General features: G+C 52.9%; 6 protein-coding genes across 6 annotated transcripts; 5 read left to right on the top strand and 1 right to left on the bottom strand.

Moving 5' to 3' along the window:
- Window positions 1–40: 40 nt before the first annotated feature.
- CCMA1212_001394 (uncharacterized protein) lies at window positions 41–309 on the top strand (the record flags this gene model as incomplete). Its single annotated transcript, XM_073698822.1, has 2 exons — window positions 41–131; window positions 176–309. The coding sequence occupies 2 exons, from the start codon at window positions 41–43 to the stop codon at window positions 307–309; spliced, it is 225 nt and encodes a 74-aa protein (XP_073562664.1).
- A 2,031-nt stretch (window positions 310–2,340) lies between these two features.
- CCMA1212_001393 (Ankyrin repeat domain-containing protein 39) lies at window positions 2,341–3,389 on the top strand (the record flags this gene model as incomplete). Its single annotated transcript, XM_073698821.1, has 2 exons — window positions 2,341–2,518; window positions 2,584–3,389. 2 exons carry the CDS (start codon window positions 2,341–2,343, stop codon window positions 3,387–3,389), a joined length of 984 nt encoding a protein of 327 aa, XP_073562665.1.
- Window positions 3,390–4,263: 874 nt separating this feature from the next.
- CCMA1212_001392 (uncharacterized protein) lies at window positions 4,264–5,064 on the top strand (the record flags this gene model as incomplete). The annotated part of the gene is made up of 1 exon (XM_073698820.1): window positions 4,264–5,064. The coding sequence occupies one exon, from the start codon at window positions 4,264–4,266 to the stop codon at window positions 5,062–5,064; it is 801 nt and encodes a 266-aa protein (XP_073562666.1).
- Window positions 5,065–8,173: 3,109 nt separating this feature from the next.
- Window positions 8,174–9,942, top strand: CCMA1212_001391 (Isotrichodermin C-15 hydroxylase; the record flags this gene model as incomplete). The annotated part of the gene is made up of 5 exons (XM_073698819.1): window positions 8,174–8,254; window positions 8,314–9,096; window positions 9,175–9,489; window positions 9,546–9,712; window positions 9,771–9,942. The coding sequence occupies 5 exons, from the start codon at window positions 8,174–8,176 to the stop codon at window positions 9,940–9,942; spliced, it is 1,518 nt and encodes a 505-aa protein (XP_073562667.1).
- Window positions 9,943–11,570: 1,628 nt separating this feature from the next.
- On the top strand, window positions 11,571–12,017 carry CCMA1212_001390 (Thioredoxin-like protein 1; the record flags this gene model as incomplete). Its single annotated transcript, XM_073698818.1, has 2 exons — window positions 11,571–11,906; window positions 12,012–12,017. The coding sequence occupies 2 exons, from the start codon at window positions 11,571–11,573 to the stop codon at window positions 12,015–12,017; spliced, it is 342 nt and encodes a 113-aa protein (XP_073562668.1).
- A 620-nt stretch (window positions 12,018–12,637) lies between these two features.
- On the bottom strand, window positions 12,638–15,671 carry CCMA1212_001389 (uncharacterized protein; the record flags this gene model as incomplete). Its single annotated transcript, XM_073698817.1, has 3 exons — window positions 12,638–15,071; window positions 15,141–15,313; window positions 15,396–15,671. 3 exons carry the CDS (start codon window positions 15,669–15,671, stop codon window positions 12,638–12,640), a joined length of 2,883 nt encoding a protein of 960 aa, XP_073562178.1.
- Between the last annotated feature and the right edge of the window lie 2,314 nt (window positions 15,672–17,985).

The raw sequence follows: 17,985 nt of genomic DNA, 5'->3' as shown, positions 1-17,985 counted from the left end.
TTTGCTCGTTATAAAGTTCGTCTCGCAAACTATTGACAAAATGAGACTCCCTCTTGTTGTGGTCATGGCCTCTGTTGCCGGCAAGTTTCCTCTCTGCACTTACGCCACGACTCTAACACTTCAACCGAGTTGTTGGTTCTATCATTCTTAAATCTTAAACTAACGTCTGTTCTAGACGCCAACGGCACCAACACAACTGCCGGTCAATCAGGATCCTCAGGATCTGGCGCGCCCAGCGGTTCGGGCGGCTCGTCCTCGTCTGGATCTGGCGGAAACTCTGGCTCCTCCTCCGGTTCCCAGCAGAAGTAACGGCTGCAGCGAGGCCAGTATCATTGCGACATCTTCTGCGCAGGCTGCAGATATGCCATTGTACTATTCACTGTTTTGGTTGTGGGTTTTTTCCTTTTACTAGATCGTTACATGGGCAACCCCAGGTTGGCGAATAGACGGGCGCCAGCGATAGAATACAATGTACTACTATAGGGTTTAGATTTCAAATTCTTGGATTTCAAATTTTTTCCTTATCTCCAGCCGTGTGTTCATTTCTCTAGCCTCTTTGTCATTGTGGAAATCGGACATCGCCGCGTGCAATACGATCTGATCTCGAGGCTGAAGCACATGTAATGCGTATGCATGCACGTACGTCTGTTCCTCCGCATCCCAAGGCACCAGGTTATAGGTCCCAGAGCGTTGGAAGACATGGCCTCATTGGTTCATATGAACCTCGAATGGGATTTTAGCTCCCTATTGCCGCCGGGCCAGTTATGTCCGGGGGCCGAGCCATGGAGACGGGACACCCAAGTAAGACTGACTCGTTCAATTGCACCCAACGGCAGAGACACAACCTGTAGAACATGTCTTCAAGAGGAAACATGCCGCGCCCAGGTGCGTCAGCTGCGAATCATCACCACAGCTTGGACCGTATATGGTAGATGGCATCGTCATCATCTTCGTCGTCGTCGTCTATGTCGTCGTGTGCTGTTATTAATAAGGCAAAGGATTCGAGATGCGCCGCTCTTCGTGTGGGACGACGACCTTGGAATCTGCCTGGCATCGGTACTCCCCCTGCAGACTATAGCACCATGCAATTGTTCATATTTAGCTACAAACACACGATCCAAAGAGCGCCATCTAGATGCGCCACAGCTTCTGCTCCTCAATCTTCCATCTCGTCTCTTTTTTGCGCCCCAAGCCGCGATTCCCGTGATCAATCGAAACCCCCCTTCCCAAAAGTATGCCTTGATGCCAGGGGCAATCCTTCAGGGTGAATCCTCCTGGAACCTCTGCGCCTCGTCCTGGGCGCTTATTGGGCCAACCGCGCACAGCGACATGGATTCCCGGGCCCAGTCGCCACAACTTGACCCTTGGGGGTCTGTCTCTCTCTGTCTCTTCTGTGCGTGGGTTTTGTTGGCCGCGTGCAGCAACTGCCGCAGCATCTGATTCAATCCCAGGAGCTCGTCCCAGATGGAAATCCGCGTTCGCCGACCCCCTGCCGGTTGAGTCAATGGCCGAAGCGTTCCGTGAGATTCGGGCATCGGACAAGTCGTCATCGCCTGCGTCGTCCGGAGTTCTCCATCTCAGGAGACGCAAATCCCTGGGCAAGCTGGCCCTTTCGTGCCATCGATTGGCCAGCCTTACGATATTCCATACTGGCCCCCCTCCCCTCCTCCTTGCGTCGATTTCATCGCACCTCGCTCTTCAGTCCACTTCCTCGACCCCCAGCCTGCGGGGCCTCATCTCATGGTCCCCCCTTTGTCCTAGATCGACCGGCTCCGCCATGGGAAACCCACGTCCTACTATTCCTAGCGAAACTTCGCCCAGCGTCCCGTCAGTGGGTTCCTTGCAGCAGCCTTTCTAACCCGGAAGAAGCAAGCAAGCAACCTTGCAGGATCGCCACGAGCCGCAAAAAAGGCAAAATGGGCCGCCAAGCAGGACGGGACTTGGCCACTGGGGCTGCGGCCCTGTGGGCGCTGGCGCGTGTTTATAGATGTCGCATGGGCGCCGATTCGAGCCATGAACAACTTGCATCCAGTGAAGGACAAGGACATCATCCCCGGCTCTCGGCCGCGGGCAAAACGTGGTGAATAGGAGTGGCTGTTGCATGAGATGGTGCGAAGCTGTGTGCCCGCCCCCAATGCCGAGGGTGTCTGCGATAAGATTCCTTCGACGACATCCCTGTTCTGTGCCTGAGGTGAGACTTTATATAACGAGAGTTGGCTTTGCCCGACCTCGTTCTCTTCATCAAGGACAGGTCACTGTATTGACTGAGAAACGAGCAGTGACATTGCAACTACAGCACAAGAAAGCAATTGCCAATTGATAGGAGAAGAGGCAGACGATATGGCGACCTCGTCTTATACTCCAGACCACACCACTATGGCTCGGCATGACTTAAAGCTTGCCATCCATAACAACGAGGAAATCGAGGACAAGATCAGTATTGATAGCATCGTCGACGCAGAGGACGCTGCAAAAGAGAGGCGGAGGAAGCAAAACAGAATCGCACAGCGCAAGCACAGTGAGTCAAGGAGACGGAACACAGATGGCACGAGACCAATCAAATGACCATTGCAATGCGCGCAGGACGGCGGAAAGCCGAGCAGAGACTCTCTGCAATGTCCAAGTCACCCGAGCTTCGGGTATCACCGCTGCATCCGGGACCGTGTTGCTGCTGCGTCACCCGACGGCCAGAGATGGTTCCCCCGCCAGAGGACTACAGCTGCAGCTTCATGTCCATCACATCACCCAACCCTTCTTCGCCATACGGCCCTCTCACGCCCTCGGTCGTATCCGACTACGACAGCCGGCAGACTCTGCCCGCCAACCAATGGACAAGCTTCTGGCCAGCCGCATCTCCTCTCTTCGATGCCGACGCCACGAGCAACGTTCTGCCGTCTGGGGATTCTCTCGACAACCACAACCACAGCCACAGCCCCATCCCAAGCACGGCATCGCTCGACATTCCGTCCTTTCAGGATTCGCATTCGCCAGCGTCAGCCCTATCCTACGACGCTTCCATCAGCCTCATCAGCAGACCGAGCAACACGAGCCTGTCGCCAGAGGGTCATCTTGGTGGCCAGTTCCCTCTTCACCTGGCCGCGAGAGGCGGATACATAGGAATCATGGGCCTCCTGCTTAGTCGGGGGGCCAGAATAGATGCCAAAGACACTTGCGGGCGGACTGCGCTTCATTATGCTGCTGACGCTGGCCATCTTGAGGCCGTGGGGATGCTGCTCTCTCTAGGGGCCAATCCGTTTTTGGTGGACAGCGAAGGGTGCAACAGTCTTCATATAGCTGCCAGCAAGGGGAGGGAGGATATCGTGCGGGTGTTGATGGAGCGGGGGATGGATCCGAATCTAGGAGTTGGTAGCGACATTGAGAATTCTTGATATGCTTGAGAGCAGACGATAGTCTTGAGAATACATATACACGCTCTACTTAGTTATCATAGCGAATGCAACTCATTAGACCACCAATTTTTTGCTCACGTTGACAATGTGAGAATAACCACTTATGTTGCATTTTGCTTCTTTATTTGAATAATTTAGAAAGAAAGAAGTCGTTAATATGTCTTGTGCAACGTTGCGCATGTTCGTGTCTTGAAACTGATTTGGTGTTGCTTGGAGAGAGCGGCCCTCGTTTGTGTAACAGCGCTCAGGTCTTGTATTACAGCTAGGTATGCTGTAAGGTCATTTCCCTAGTTTTGCTTTACGTTGAATCTGGTATGAAGCCGTTTGAATTCGAAGGGAAATTCAAGAATTTGGCCTTTACAACAGTGTATCAAGAGTGTTGATTGCTCTATCATCTACACTGCCTCCAGCTTACATGATACAACTTGCTGTATCAGTAGTGTAAGCCACAGATGAAGTCAGTTCTGCCTCGAATATAAGGTCCAGCGCCTTGCTGGATCATCCAACCACCAATGCCAAGCGTCACGAAGCTACGGCTGTACCAAGATCCGCAGCAGTTCTAAAAATGAATCTCGCATCGTAGCCCATTAATGAAGCGGATTTGCGAAAGAGGCGCAGCCGCCGCTAAACAACTGGTGTATTGCCGAGAGCCACCAGTAAGCTGTCCTTGTCCGCCAATCATTTCCTAATCGTCGGGACTGCATACGAGATACTTCATCATGTTTCGAGTTTCTCTTTTCGGCAATATATGAATCCTTCTTGGCCTCTTGGAGCTATTCATGATTAGCTTTGAGCATGACTTACAGACTCCTCTTCGTCTGTGAGAGCTTGAGTTTTGCCAACAGTCTTCAACATGGTCTTCTTCGCCCCTAATGACAACATTCCCACCCTGACATGCTACCTCCTCACCGAACCCTCCAGCGATGACCTGCAAGCCTTCAAATCCGCCTTTGAACTAGGCAACCACGCGGCCTTCAACCCCGTCCTCCACATCAAGATCGTTCGCCCACCAGACGACTATATCGGCAAATCCCACGAGTACATCCGCCAAAGGGAAGGTGAAGCCGGCCGCGAGGGCAAATTCCTCATCCTCGACAAAAGGGCCATTGAGAGCAACGCCGTCTGGTACATTTCTCACTTCGCCGACGCCGAACGCGTGCAATGGAAAGAGGCCGAGAACACAAATGTTCTCTGGAAGATTCTCGTCAAAGCCGACAAGCTGGCCATGGTGTATGCAAACTACAGCATCGGCAACACGTCTCTCCAAGAAGATTTGGGTAATTGCGGAGTGGAGTTTCCCGTCAAAGAAGGCTTTGAGCAGCCCAAGGTGTTTGACTACAACTTGGACATGCAAAAGGATCAGTATCGCCAGCCTGTTTGGATCAGGGCCGAGCCGGGAGAGTATGAGATCAACAAGGGCGGCGAGCAGATGGGAGACTACATTGCGCCGCCCAATTCGTATGCCCGGCTGAAGGATGGAGTGGCAGAGGCTGTTGGGGTGGTCAATGACTGGACGACGTATTATCCTTCGGGGCCGTTCCCTTATTCGGATGGGACCAAGAAGGAGTTTCCGGAGGGAACCATGGTTCTTCAGTTGAAGTGGGATCCTGATTACCCGTGGCCGCCTTACAAGTGGTCCGAGGGATCGCTCTGAGCTGGAAGCTGTCGATGATGGCAGGGCCATATGCCTATTTGAGAGTCCAACAATTGACGATGGCCAACGGAGAATTTCAAGACTTTTTGATGTAGATTTTATATGCAACGACATTCACTTTCGCACGCAAGAAATATACAACACTCGAAATGCTGTGCCCGGTTGACCATACATTCAAGTTCATGTTCATCTAGTCAAGGGACAAATGAATACCCAGACGTAGTTTGAGAGGCCGTGTGCCTACAACATATCCGATGCTGGTGCTTATCACTAGATACCTTCACAAATGACCTACCAGGCGTGCTCTTGTACTGACCAAAGGACTGCATTCCTCGTCTTTCAGAGCCTATATACCACCGATGTCAGTGTTGCACAAGAAAAGAAAAAGGCATCACCTCGTTGACGACCTCTGGTCGGGCATGTGCGCAAGAGTCAAGGGAAAGCTGTCTCATGGGGGCTTTTTAGGGCATGAACTCATTCTAACAACAACTCATGGGACTATACCAGGCGTCTTTATTTACAGATGATGCAGCCCGTCATGCTTTAACATCGCTTACCCCTGCTTTGAAACAGTAAGCTGCTAAACGTTCCTGCGGATTCAAGAGCTCTACCCCGTGGCTCATATAGCTGCAATGGACCACTAAGAAGTTTGATATATTGTACTATGCTTTGGAAGCCGTCTTACATATCACATGACAGGTAAGATGAATCGCCTCCATTCATTCTAACCGCACCTTATGTGCACTTAGGCTAGTCCTGTCTTGAGGACCATGCCCTGGCTCGAAGACTATGCCGGCCTAACCCTGTTCTCGCAGCCACTTATCTTACGAACCTGGGTTCTGCGCGGCCATCAGACTCGTGGTTCTCTGTGTCATAAACTCTTTGCTTAGCGAACGCGGCCTCTGTGCAGCTATTGCCTGGAGGCCAGCCCGCCTGCAAGCTACGTCTCTTTCAAAATCCTGAAGTTGGTCTAATCCCAACAGTGTTAAAGCGGTGGGTCGTGATATTCTTCTCTTATGCTTGAGAGTCACGATGCTGGCTTCGAGGCGTTTAATGCTACGGAACACCAACAGCTGATGCAAGCTTCAGTATTCAAGCCGGTATCTCTTACCTGACCCAGAGCTTCAAGATTCGAACTGCAGCTGACGCTTGACAGTTTTAGGGTCTGAAAGTCCACCAAGCTGGGGCGTAAGTAAACATAAAAACAAGGAATGTAAATACTACCAAGGGGCCCCTTTCAAGGCGTGAATGGCTTCATTATTTGACTTGACGATGTACAAAACAGAATGCAGAGAACTCAAAGGTACCTGTATCTCAAGGAAAGCAATAGGTAGCATTGGTCACGTACGCAGACACTGAAGCACTGTGCCTGCAAGCATCTCAACAGTTATCTTCGTGTTGCACGGAGAGATCAGCAGATGAGCAGCGTGGCGTTGACAAAGCCCTTCGACGCTTCGCGACCAAGATTCATGCGTGTTCGGCTGAACAGGAGAACAGTAGCTTGGGATGGTTGTGAGCATAATCATTCCACTTGCTTCCCATCTCGTATATCCTTAGAGCTGCATCAGCGACAAGTCCAAGTTCGAGGACAAGGGACGAAAGTAACAGTTCGTCAAAGTTAAATATATTGGACGAATCATCCTAAACCTAAGCAAGTTCATCTCGTCTCGACCGAATGGTGGCTTCTCCGAGCCTCACATCGCTGACCCATGTCGTCAAATCGGGCCATTTCGCAGCTCCATCTCTCTTTCTTGCGTCCACTGCGCATATTCTACTGTAAAATTATGATTCGGATTCGGCAACATGCAACTTTGAAGACTTTAGGGGCTCAGAACCTATGGTGGAGAGGTGATATCAACACTATCTTAACTACCTACTCCATACATTGCCTCCCCCGAAATAGTTGAAGTCGGTCATAGAGAAGACGATATATTCTGCCATCCGTCATCCGATAGACTTAAACGGACAACACATTTACAGATACAGTAATCATCTGCATCATATAGATGGCGAGTCTCACAATAAGGAACTGTGAGTGGCTGATAAGCGAGGTCGTATTGGCTACGTCTCAAAGTCATGTCTGAAGAAAGACTTCTTGCCACAGTACTCGCATCGGGGGCTCCCTCCCCGGAGTTTGCTCTCCTGCCCGATCAAGAAGCTCCTGCACATCGAAGAGATATCACCGTCCAGACTGGGCAAAGATGTGAAAGTGGGTGCACCTCTCCATATTAAACAGCCCTCAAGGATGCGGAAATTCAAGGAATCGGCAATTATGAAGTCATCAACTTTGAACCAGTATCCGTCACAGGTATTATGCATGCCTCGAGTAGTATCTGCTGGACCGCCTCGAGGACCAAAGGCGTAAACGCCCTCTGGACAAACGCAGAGTTACATGTGGGAGGTATCAGACCTCGTGAGAAAACTTCGGCCCCTCTTCATCTCGGGCTTTTCCTAGATGCGCTGCATTTATGCTCCATAACAGAGGAACAGCGGCCTCGACTTAGTCCGAGGACCTGTGCTGTGATGATAGCGTTGCGATTTCAAGTGGGAACATGCGTCTACATGGTGCTAAGATACGCTTAGGGTCGCCATTACCCGGTTTCCCTGATGCTACGCTGTAAGCGACATGTCGTATGTCGTATGTCGTATGTCGTATCGGATTGGGCAGGGATGTGTCGAGAAGACTGTGCAAGAAGTTTTGTGTTAGATCCAAGTAAATGAGCTATCAGCAATCTCGTAATTGAGAAGAAAGAAACAGCTGGACATGGGATTCTAGGATGAATGGTGATGATGTAATTTGTTGGGAGTGGTTGTCCGCTGCAGCAAAGTTACGAGTAACTTCAAAGGAACAGAGGAACGGATCTTTGAGGGAAGCAAGCTGCGTACAAACTGTGTGTTGCTCCTCGTGCTGGTATGTATGTCTACCCCGCTCATGCATGATCATGACGAGCTCTTGAGACTGGCTAGGATAAGGACCAGATTAGTGTGTATATAAATGGCCGTGTGGACGAAGTATGCTTTCCGTTTTGGGGTCTTGAATGTCTACCTCTGCTCTGGAAGTTTACAAGGAGAGTATCATCTTGCTTGCTATTGGTATCAACCAGGCAAGATGGCTATCCTCACGTATAACTTTGCTCCCATCATCTCATTGAAGCCTACGGTCACTATACCATTGTTGGTGGCCATATCGGTAACGACATCTGATGCTCCCCACAACCATTCTGAATCGTGATTCTGACCGGGAAACAGGGGCTGCTCTACGTTGGATACACAATTGTTTACAACTTGTTCTTCCACCCTCTGAGGCACTTCCCTGGTCCAAAGCTATGGGCCGTCCACTATGGATTCTACGCTCGCCTCGAGCTCTCGGGTGATGGCCACAAGTTGTTGATCCCATTGCATCAAAAATACGGCCCTGTCATCAGAGTCGCCCCGGACCATCTGGTCTTTTGCCACCCGGACGCGATAACCGACCTCTCCGGCCACCGCAAGGCGGGCCAGCTGGAAAACGGCAAGGAAAGGGCCCGAAACATGCTCGTCACCGGCACCATTTTATCTGCCGACTGGGAAAACCACACCCGGCATCGAAAGAGCATGGCAAACGGATTCTCGAACCAGGCCATGCTTGACCAGCAGCCCCTGATCATGACCTACGTCGAGAGGCTATTTGAGAAACTCGAAGAGGAGAGTGCCAGAGGGGACAAGATTGACATCGCGGCCAGGTACAACTGGGCAACGTTTGACATCATCGGCGACCTGGCCTTTGGTGAGCCCTTTGGGTGTCTTGAAAACTCTCAGTTTCACCCATGGGTCGAGATGGTGTTTGACGGTGTGAAAAACGTGTCCATTGATGCGACGTTCAGGCGTATGCCGCTTCTCTACAAGGTCCTCGTCATGCTCACGCCCAAGGCGATGATGGACAAGTTCAAGGAGCACAGCAGACTGTCTGAGCAGAAAGTCCGCAAGAGGCTAGACACGGTGACGGACCGCAAGGACTTCATTGCTGCGATGACGTCCAGGAAGGGGAAAGACGTAAGCAGAGGATGAAAAAAGACCTAAGCGGGCGAGCGATATATGGTGTATGATGCTAACTCTGGAAACCGCGTACAGGAGGTGACGCTTCAAGAACTCACTGCCAATGCTGCCCTTCTCATCATAGCCGGCTCGGAAACGACGGCTGTTGCGCTGACCGCCGCCACATACTACCTTGGCCGCAACCCGGCGCCCCTGAAGAAGCTGTGCGACGAGGTCCGGTCTTCGTTCAGGTCGGAAGACGAAATTGACCTCGTGAGCGTCGGCCGCTTGAACTACATGCTTGCTGTTCTGGACGAGGCAATGCGGCTTCACTCGCCGGTCCCTGGCACGACGCCGAGAACGATCAATGAGAAGGGGGATGTTATTGCCGGACACTGGGTTCCCCCTGGAGTAGGTTTCTACCGAACAATGACCATCTAGTCTCGGAGCTGATGAGGCTTTGATAGACTCACATTGACATTTGGTATTGGACCCTGTTTCACTACCCTGAATTCTGGACCGAGCCGGAGCATTTCGTCCCCGAGCGCTGGCTTGGAGACTCTCGCTTTGTAAACGATCAAAAGAGTATATTTACTCCCTTCTCCGTCGGTCCGAGAGTTTGCATTGGCAAGAAGTAAGTCCATATGCTCATCTTCATCTCAATCTTCTTGGTTGAAGCACGGCTAATGAAGCACCGGCGATTGGAGTCTTGCTTATGCTGAAATGCGTCTCATCTTGGCGAGGCTCATCTGGCGGTATGACATTGAGCTTCTTGACGAGAGCATCGGCTGGGATGTCAAGTCCAAGGTTTACATCGGATGGCAAAAGGGACCTCTGTATATCCGTTTGAAGCCTAGAGCGTAGGCAGCATGAGGATGACGTTCCTCTGTTTGCGTTTGAAGCAGAATGCTGCCCAGCATTGATATATCAAATAGACTTGCTTTTTTCACTCTGGAAGTATTGCATTACGGCAGGGTTCTGGAGTTCAGGATCGACGGCTCATGTCAAGTTCAAATGCTGGGAACGGCGATGTCCCTGCTCTTGGGTCTAGACAATGTCTGTTATACTGTGAGGAGGAAGGATAATTTGACATTTTGAAAACTGAGAGCATATGGATTGGTTTAGAGCTCATATTTTGGTAGACCGTGCTATAGAGAGCTACTATGATGTGAGAACCGACCAGCTGGCGTAGCTCAGGCATCGAAGATCGAAAGTGTAGCTGAAGCTATGAATTATTTAGAATCCTCTACTCCATCAGAGATGAACCGCATACTCAAGATACTCGGATTGGCTGTCCCAGCGCATGTCAGAAGCCAGCAAATAAGGGCCGACCCTTTGAATCAGACAAAGCTGACAAATGCAGCCTCCCTCACCCCCAGATCTAACGCAGTCGCAATAAGTTGCCCGTTTTCAGTCTCACATACATATCAATTACTCGAACTTTGAATTGACGGATTTCAAGATAGTCACATGCATACAATAAACGAGCTGGAAAAATCAACTGCAGAGTGATGCCCTGCATATAAAGGAATGACAAGGGAGGTTACGAAGTACATGGACAAGCTTGAAAAGAGCTCGACTGTGCATCACACCCAACCGGCAAGTTCCAAGTCCCTTTCTACAGCCCCCAGCTCACCATATATATAATTCATACAATTTCTACTACACAGTAGGGCAAAGACAAAGCAATCATACGTCATATCCAGCTTCCCGATTCCTTTACACGACATCCCGGGCCTCCAACATTGCGACATCCGCTCCCCAGCTTCAACACCTTCTTTTGTCAGCAACAAAAAGCAATCCCCCTCTTTCCTCCCCTTCCCCCCACAAGCACGCCATACCCAACACCCGAGAAGAAGGCCAAACAGCTCCCGCCAACACGCCCGCACCACAGTACCCTTCGTGTACGTACTCCTGCCACCATCTCAGCGTCTAAAACAGGGGTCTAGTGTAGGTACTGTACATGTACAGCTTAGTCCTTGTACGTTGCGCACTGTAATTACGTGCGTCAGAAGGTCGGGCAGTAAAAGGCGACGCGACCTTGATGGCATTTGTAATTGTGCCCCCGGCCGCCCTCGACGGAGCTTCGAGGAGTGATTACGCATTGGATCACATTACCCAAAGCCATATATAAATGGTTACAAGAACGCTCTCCAGTAGCTCTATTCTGCTTTTCTTCAATCTTATCTACAGGAAAACAAAACAAGCCTGAATATACTAAACAAAAACTGCTCTTGAGCAACCCTTCTCGGTACATCCCGAGGCTCACAAAGTTACACTTACATCATCAACAGCTCCCCTCCAAAACTCCACCACAACCCCAGAAAAAAAAAACGCATAAATCCATCCATCCATACTTACAAACCTCCATCTTCCAACTATCACCACCTCAACAAACCCCAACCTCAAACCACCCCCCCTCTCTCCCCTCTCCCCCAAACAAAACAAACCAGGTCAAACTCCCCCCCCCTCCCCACCCAACAACCGCCAAAATGCCCGTCATCGACATCAAATCCAAGCCCGAATTCGACGCCCTCACCCAGTCAACACCCTACGTCGCCCTCCAAGCCCACGCAACCTGGTGCGGCCCCTGCAAGGCAATCTCCCCTCTCTTCGCAAAGCACGCCGACGCCCTCGCCGTCCCCGAAAAGTTCGCCTTCGCCCGCTTCGACACCGACGAGGTGCCCGACCTCGCCATGGAGCTCGGCATCCGCAGCATCCCCGCCTTCTTCGTCTTCGAGAACGGCGAGAAGAGCGAGTCGCTGAGCGGCGCGAACCCGCCTGCCCTGCAGAAGTTGGCGGAGGCTACGGCGGAGAAGGCCAAGGGGGTGAGTTAACCCAACTATCCCTGATCTTCTTCCTCCCTTTCAGTCCCCGAGGTGGGACGTGGAGGAATGGCTGGGTGGATTGTGGCTGACGTGTGTGTGATGTAGGCCTAAATTTGAACGCGCAATGGACGAGACGAGACAAAGAGTCGCGACAGAGGAGGATACACATACAAGGATAGGAAATAGGAGGATACCACTTGGGAGGACGGTATGATATAGACAGGCGCATCAGTCACGGCTAGTCTGTGCAAATATATCATATACCACAATGGACATTTTCACAAGATTGCATTTTCTCGTCGTAAACCGCCCGCTCTATTGCTCTGTCGTTGCGCGTCCCACGTTTCAAAAAACCCCATGATATCAATAACGGACTTCCCCCAGTCTACAACTCCCACCAATACACAAAAAAGAAAGGAAATACCCGACAAGTCACTGTCCCGTGTTCCCAAAATAAAAGCCACACACGTAGCCTTTTTCCATGACCGCCGGCCACCTCGTATAAGAAAAAAATGTAGACAAGAAACTCCACGCTCCGGATGCAGCCGTGATGATGAATGATGTTGAAAGGAGTGAAAAAAAAAAAAAAAAAAAAAAAAAAAACCTAAAAAAAAAGACAGTCGATGACACGCCGGAACAAAGCCGGGTCGCCCATCACAGGCACCGCCGCAGAGAGGAGTAAACAAAATCACGAAACAGAAACAGAACACTTTTGCCCTTCACCCTTCGCACTAAGCTGCATCGTCGCTCATCCTTCCCACGCCAGAATCAGCCCGCCTCTTGGACAGTGACTGACCAGACTTGTTTTCGTCAATGACACTCATGCCCAGGGCCGTCGTCTCCTGTGACTTGCTCGACCGAACAGCTGGCCCCATTGACTTTCTTCTGTTGGCCTGGTCTTCCACAACCTTGGGCCTGTTGAGATCGGTGACGCCAATGCTCCTCCGAGCGGCTGTCCGACTAGGAGGCTTCAAGAGGTCGTTGGCCTTCGATTGACCGTCACCAGCAGCAGCCGCGGCTGCCTCGTGGGTAGATTCTGTGGGTGAGCTTGCGCTGACGGAATATCGCAACCCCGAAATGCTGCCTCTCCACCGGCTGAGGTTCCAGAAGCCGCCCTCCTTTTCGTTCTCGTCCGACTCCGCCACGCTGATGAAGTTGAAGCTCGGCGTGGGCGGCTGCGACCCCCCGTCCAACGTTCCTATCGATCGACGGCTCCGTATGCTGCCCGTCGGGCTGGCGAGGCTGTTCCTCTGCGGGCGCGCCGATGAGCCGCTTGGGGAAGCGACTGGCTTTCGGGCTTGCGCTGAGGGATTCGTAGTGGACGAGAGGTGAGCCGGAGACCTAGGCAGTTTCCTTGGCGACGAAGACCGCTCGCTCCTCGCTGGCGTCACGTTGCGGTGTGCTCGCCCTTCGTCGTCAACGTCCTGACGCCAGCTGATGATCCGGTCAGACGGGTGCTGGGCTTGGCCCGCGCTCAGGTTGAGCGAGGTCCGCCTCGACACACTGCCGCTTGTCCTGGTGATGATGCTGCCGCTCCGCCCCAGCCCGCTGACCTTGCTGGAGAACTTGGAGCCCAGTTCCCACATGTTCTGCTGGCGCTTGGCGTATGCACAATCCTGGCGGAATACCTTGATCGTGCCTGTCCTGTCCGTCGTGACAATGATGTTGCCATCCAGATGCTTGCTGCGCTCCAGGTAGGCCGGGCTCTCCTCTGGCTTCTTGATGCTCGACGGCGGCGCCGGGTGGTGGATTTCTGTCCCCGCTTCCGACACCTCCGTCTGGCTGAGAGCAGCCTCGTCAAGGCTGCGAAGCAGCACGGGTGGCGGGTTGCACAGATCAAAGATGGGATCCCCCGATGCGCTGAGCAGCTGCCTGGTGCGCGTGGGTGCCAGCAGCGCCGCAGTGACGACCTCTGGATGGGCGTCGAAGGACTCGTACGGCTGGCGGTCCTTGCTGTCGGCTTCTGCTGTATTTGTGTTCCAAATGTACGCCTTTCGATCTTCGCTGCCGCAGATGACATAGGTACCGTCGTCGCTAAACCGCGCGTGGATTTGGCTAGACTGGTTCTCCAGCCCTTTAAACTTGACTTCGAGGGACCGCGAGTCGAGGTTGTAGATGCGAACGCGAGAGTCGTTGGAGGTGATTAATACCTTGACCTCGTTCGTACCGGCCGTCGTGGCTGTCTTGATGCCTGTGATTTTGCTGCCCTTTGCGTTTTTCCCTCGAGATGATCGAGCGTGAATCTGAAACTTGACCTTGAGCCCCTCCGTCTCGTAGAACGAACACATGCCGCTCAAGACGCCGCAAATAGCCGTGGTGCCGTCGGGAGTAAAGGCTACGGCCGTGATGAATTCGTTGGCAGAGGCGGAAAAGGCTACGGTCCTGTCTGGTATGTTCCAAAGCCGGAGCTGCGCATCTAGAGAGCCTGCGAGGAAATAGCGGTCGTCGGTGGGGTGGAAGGCGACGGATGTGACCAAGTCGTGGTGCGCAAATGTGGCGAGGCATTCCTCTCTGCTGACGTGCCAGAGCCTTACCGTCTTGTCCATCGATGTTGACAGGAGAAAGTTGTTCTTGCTCCAGCAGAGGGCCAGGACTTCTCCGGTATGCGCCTGAAACTCGCGAATCGGCTTGTTTCGAAAGACGGGTGCGCTGAGCCGCTCTCCCTTCGTCTTGCCCTGCGCTTCTCTGTCGGCCTCCTCTTCTGCCTCGTGCGCTCTGCGCTCCTCTTCGGTCGAGATGACGGCAAAGACGCGGACGACCTGGTCCTTGCCTGCCACGGCAAGGTAGCGACCATCAAGGCTGAACTCGGCGGCCCAGATGGCATCCCCCGCCTTGAGAAGCTTCGTGCCCACGGCTGTGGCAGGGACGCGGCCCTGCGACGATTCGTCCTCCTTGTCCGGCTTGGGTCCGAGGAGCTCCTGCGCCAGGAACAGACGGTTAAAGTCACGGCGTCTGCTGTTGTGCGATTTCACGCGAATGTAGCGGGGAGGCTCTTTGTAAAGCGGAATGTAGCCGCCGCCTTCGCTCAAGACGGACATGGGGGCACGAGCGCTGCTTCCCTCGGTGCGCTGCTCGCCCAGCTCGGAGTCGGAGTCGGGCGCATCGTTGTCGTATCTCCTGAAGGCGCTCCGCATGCCAAAGCGGCTCAAGAACGAGGTTCCCTTCCTGCAGCGCAAAGCATTAGCACGCGCCGAACGGAAGTCAGTGGCAAGGGGCGCTTGGGCGCAAACATACTTTCGGTCCTTGGGGGGTTCGGGCAGGCCATTCGCCAGGCGGGTTGTGCTCTCGATGCCGAAGCTCTTCCTAGGGAAGCTCTCCGTCGTCGGGCTATCGGGCTTGGTCGAGCCGCGCAGGCGCTGAGCGAGGGACGTCTCAATGGTGCCGCTGTTGGTCCTGAGGAAGATTTGCTAGGAGCCGTGTTCTGCATTAGCATCTCGCGCGTGACTTGAACTAGCATATAAATAGTCGAAGACATCCGGGGAGACATACAGTGCCCAGAGGATCCAGGGCGGCGGGTGTCGGCGGGGTTGAAGACATGGTTCTTATGATGACGCCCTTTGGTTCCTTTTCCTTGTCCCTTCCATTTTGCAGTTGCTGAGTGGGCGCACGCGACAGCAGAGTCGTGGGCCGGCGTGCTGGCACAGGCAGCGGCCGGGATTCAGCGCTGCCGGAGGTGCCGTTGGCGGGACTCTTGATGCTACCGTCCTTTGTCGAGGCCAATTGGCTGTCGCCGACGTCCGCTGACGATGATAACGGGGGAGGCATATTCCATGCTGTGAGGCCAGTACGACTGAGACAGGCGACCACCCGACGGAGAGTCGCAGCAGCCCGAGGTGAAGCTTCGGGCGAGGGTCAGATCGGATGCGCGCGGAAAGGGGATCGAGGCGACGATGCGAGGCGAAACGGAGCGCAGTGAGAGAAGCGCCGGCAGGATCTGACTGAAGCCTTGCGGAAAAAGTTGAAACGAGTTACGAGCTATGCCCGTCCAGCAGAAGAGAGTAGACCGACAAGAGATCGAGGCCAGACGGACTCGGGCAACGTCAGGCTCCGAGTGGGCCGACCAAGCTTGTTTATAAGCGGAGGACGTCCTGTTGTCATTAGCAGTTGCTCCGTGGTGCTACTGCATCGCCATTGAAGCCCCTAGAGGCCCTCAGTCAGTCCGTGGGCCCCGAATGCATACCTGGTCAGGTCGAGCGAGCAGCTTGATTGCCAGATTGCTAGACTGCTGGCACAGGCCTCGTCTGCGCGCCTATTTTGCTGGATTGGTCGACGGCAGGGCAGGGCGCGCGCGGAAGCCGGGGATTCGAGATGGGCAGGAATCGGCGGTGGAGCAGAACAGAGACGAAAGATGACAGGGGGAGCGAGTTGTGCTGTGCTTATTCGGATCCTGGCTGATGATGTGGTGAGGCTGAATGCAGGTAAACTGGACTGGCTGTGTGAGTTGCTGGCTATGAGACTGAGACTTGAAAGGTGATGAGAGAAGCGATGAAGAGGAGCAACGAGAAACGGGAAAAAGAAAAGGAAGAAAAAAGAAAAGCCACCCACGGTTTCTATGACTCTACCTTACTTTTAGCCCCGATGCGAGTACGAGTTGAGAAGCATGGCAGACACAGAAGAAAAAAAAAGAGGATGCTATGACGGGGGTCGCACTTGGCGCACGCGACAGAGAAATCGAGCTTTTTTGAATGGCCAAAATCTCGATGAAATGGATCAGGTTGCTGAAGTGGCTGCTAAAAAATGACTTGCAGGCAAAGTAGCAGTAACAGCTAAGTGATACGGCTGAGACGCTTGAGAGAGAAGTATCGGGTACCAGCTCGGGCAAGTCCTGCCCCTCGCATGATGACGCATTGTCGGCGTTTGTGCCTCGTCCAGGATCCAAGGATGAGATGGATGCCTTGCCTTGGCGTACAGGATGGGTGCCTGTTGGTGCTTGTACAAAAGGTACCGCCGCCTGTGGAGAGGCTGATGTTCTCATTGCGGCTCCTGCGAAGGATTCGAGAAGTCGTCAGCTTGCGTGCTGTGCGTGTCTCGATATCAGAGTGACGGAGACGTGGGTATTCTTTCCATCTGCTCTGCTGCACGATCCGGCAGATGCTGCATGCCGAGGTACGTGACAAGCATCGTCGACAGAACGATTCATCCACAAAATACGCGTATAGCGGGCATGGCATCAAATGCGGGAGCACCGCTTGCATCCACAACTGCGTACCTAATTATTAGGTATGTGTGTGTGAGTGCAGATATGGAGAAGAACTTGGGACCAAAAAAATCCCACCTCAGCTTTTGGGGGGACCATCGCGGCGAGCCTCGGCCCGATCAGTCAGTCCATTCGGACCCCCCGCCAAGACCCGCCGACCCTGAAAAGGGTCACCGTGGGAAATAAAGGAACCACTGCATGAGTCGGCCATGTTACGAGGTGCATGCCTTATTATTCAATAGCTAGATTGCCATACAAATACGAAACAGTTCGATTTACAACAGGATGCCTATTCAATCTGAAGAGGTGCGAGTATTACTTTCATCCCGCCACCTTGTCCTCCACTCTCCATACAATGATGCCTATGACCTCATATCTGCGACCAACACGCAAACAAGCGGCACAGACACCGAGCAATTGCTTGCCTCACCTTGTCGAAAAGGCCTCAACCCCCGACATTCACCATGATTCTTGCTCGCTCGACTAGCCCGAACCTAGCGTTCCACAGCCACCTGTGCCTTATGGGGCGCCTCGGCAAGCAGACTATTGAAGAAGCCAAAAAAGAAGCATGCCGCATTCGCATTGGCTTCTAACGAGCTTTGAAACAGACAAGACCTTGATGCGACCTTGCCCTGCTGTTTCTCGTCCATGCCTCACTCTGTCTTCCGATTGTGATGCTTTCATTGTATACGCTCACTATGAGACAATCTGTCTCTTAATTTAGTCAGTAGATGCCTGTTAGCCTACAGACTCCAAAAGCAACATCAATGACGCGGCTGCTATGATGCTTGCGCAAGCGCCCAGACCCTCGAATCGACAGCCTCTTCAGGTTCCGACCAACCGGCGCTAGACGCAATTGCGGGAGCCTTTGAGCGGGCCTTG

Source organism: Trichoderma ghanense, assembly GCF_004382785.1.
Source record: "Trichoderma ghanense strain CCMA-1212 chromosome Unknown scaffold_1, whole genome shotgun sequence".
NCBI lineage: Eukaryota > Fungi > Ascomycota > Sordariomycetes > Hypocreales > Hypocreaceae > Trichoderma > Trichoderma ghanense.
Note: the sequence above shows the minus strand (reverse complement) of the source record. Positions and strands in the feature narration are given on the sequence as shown.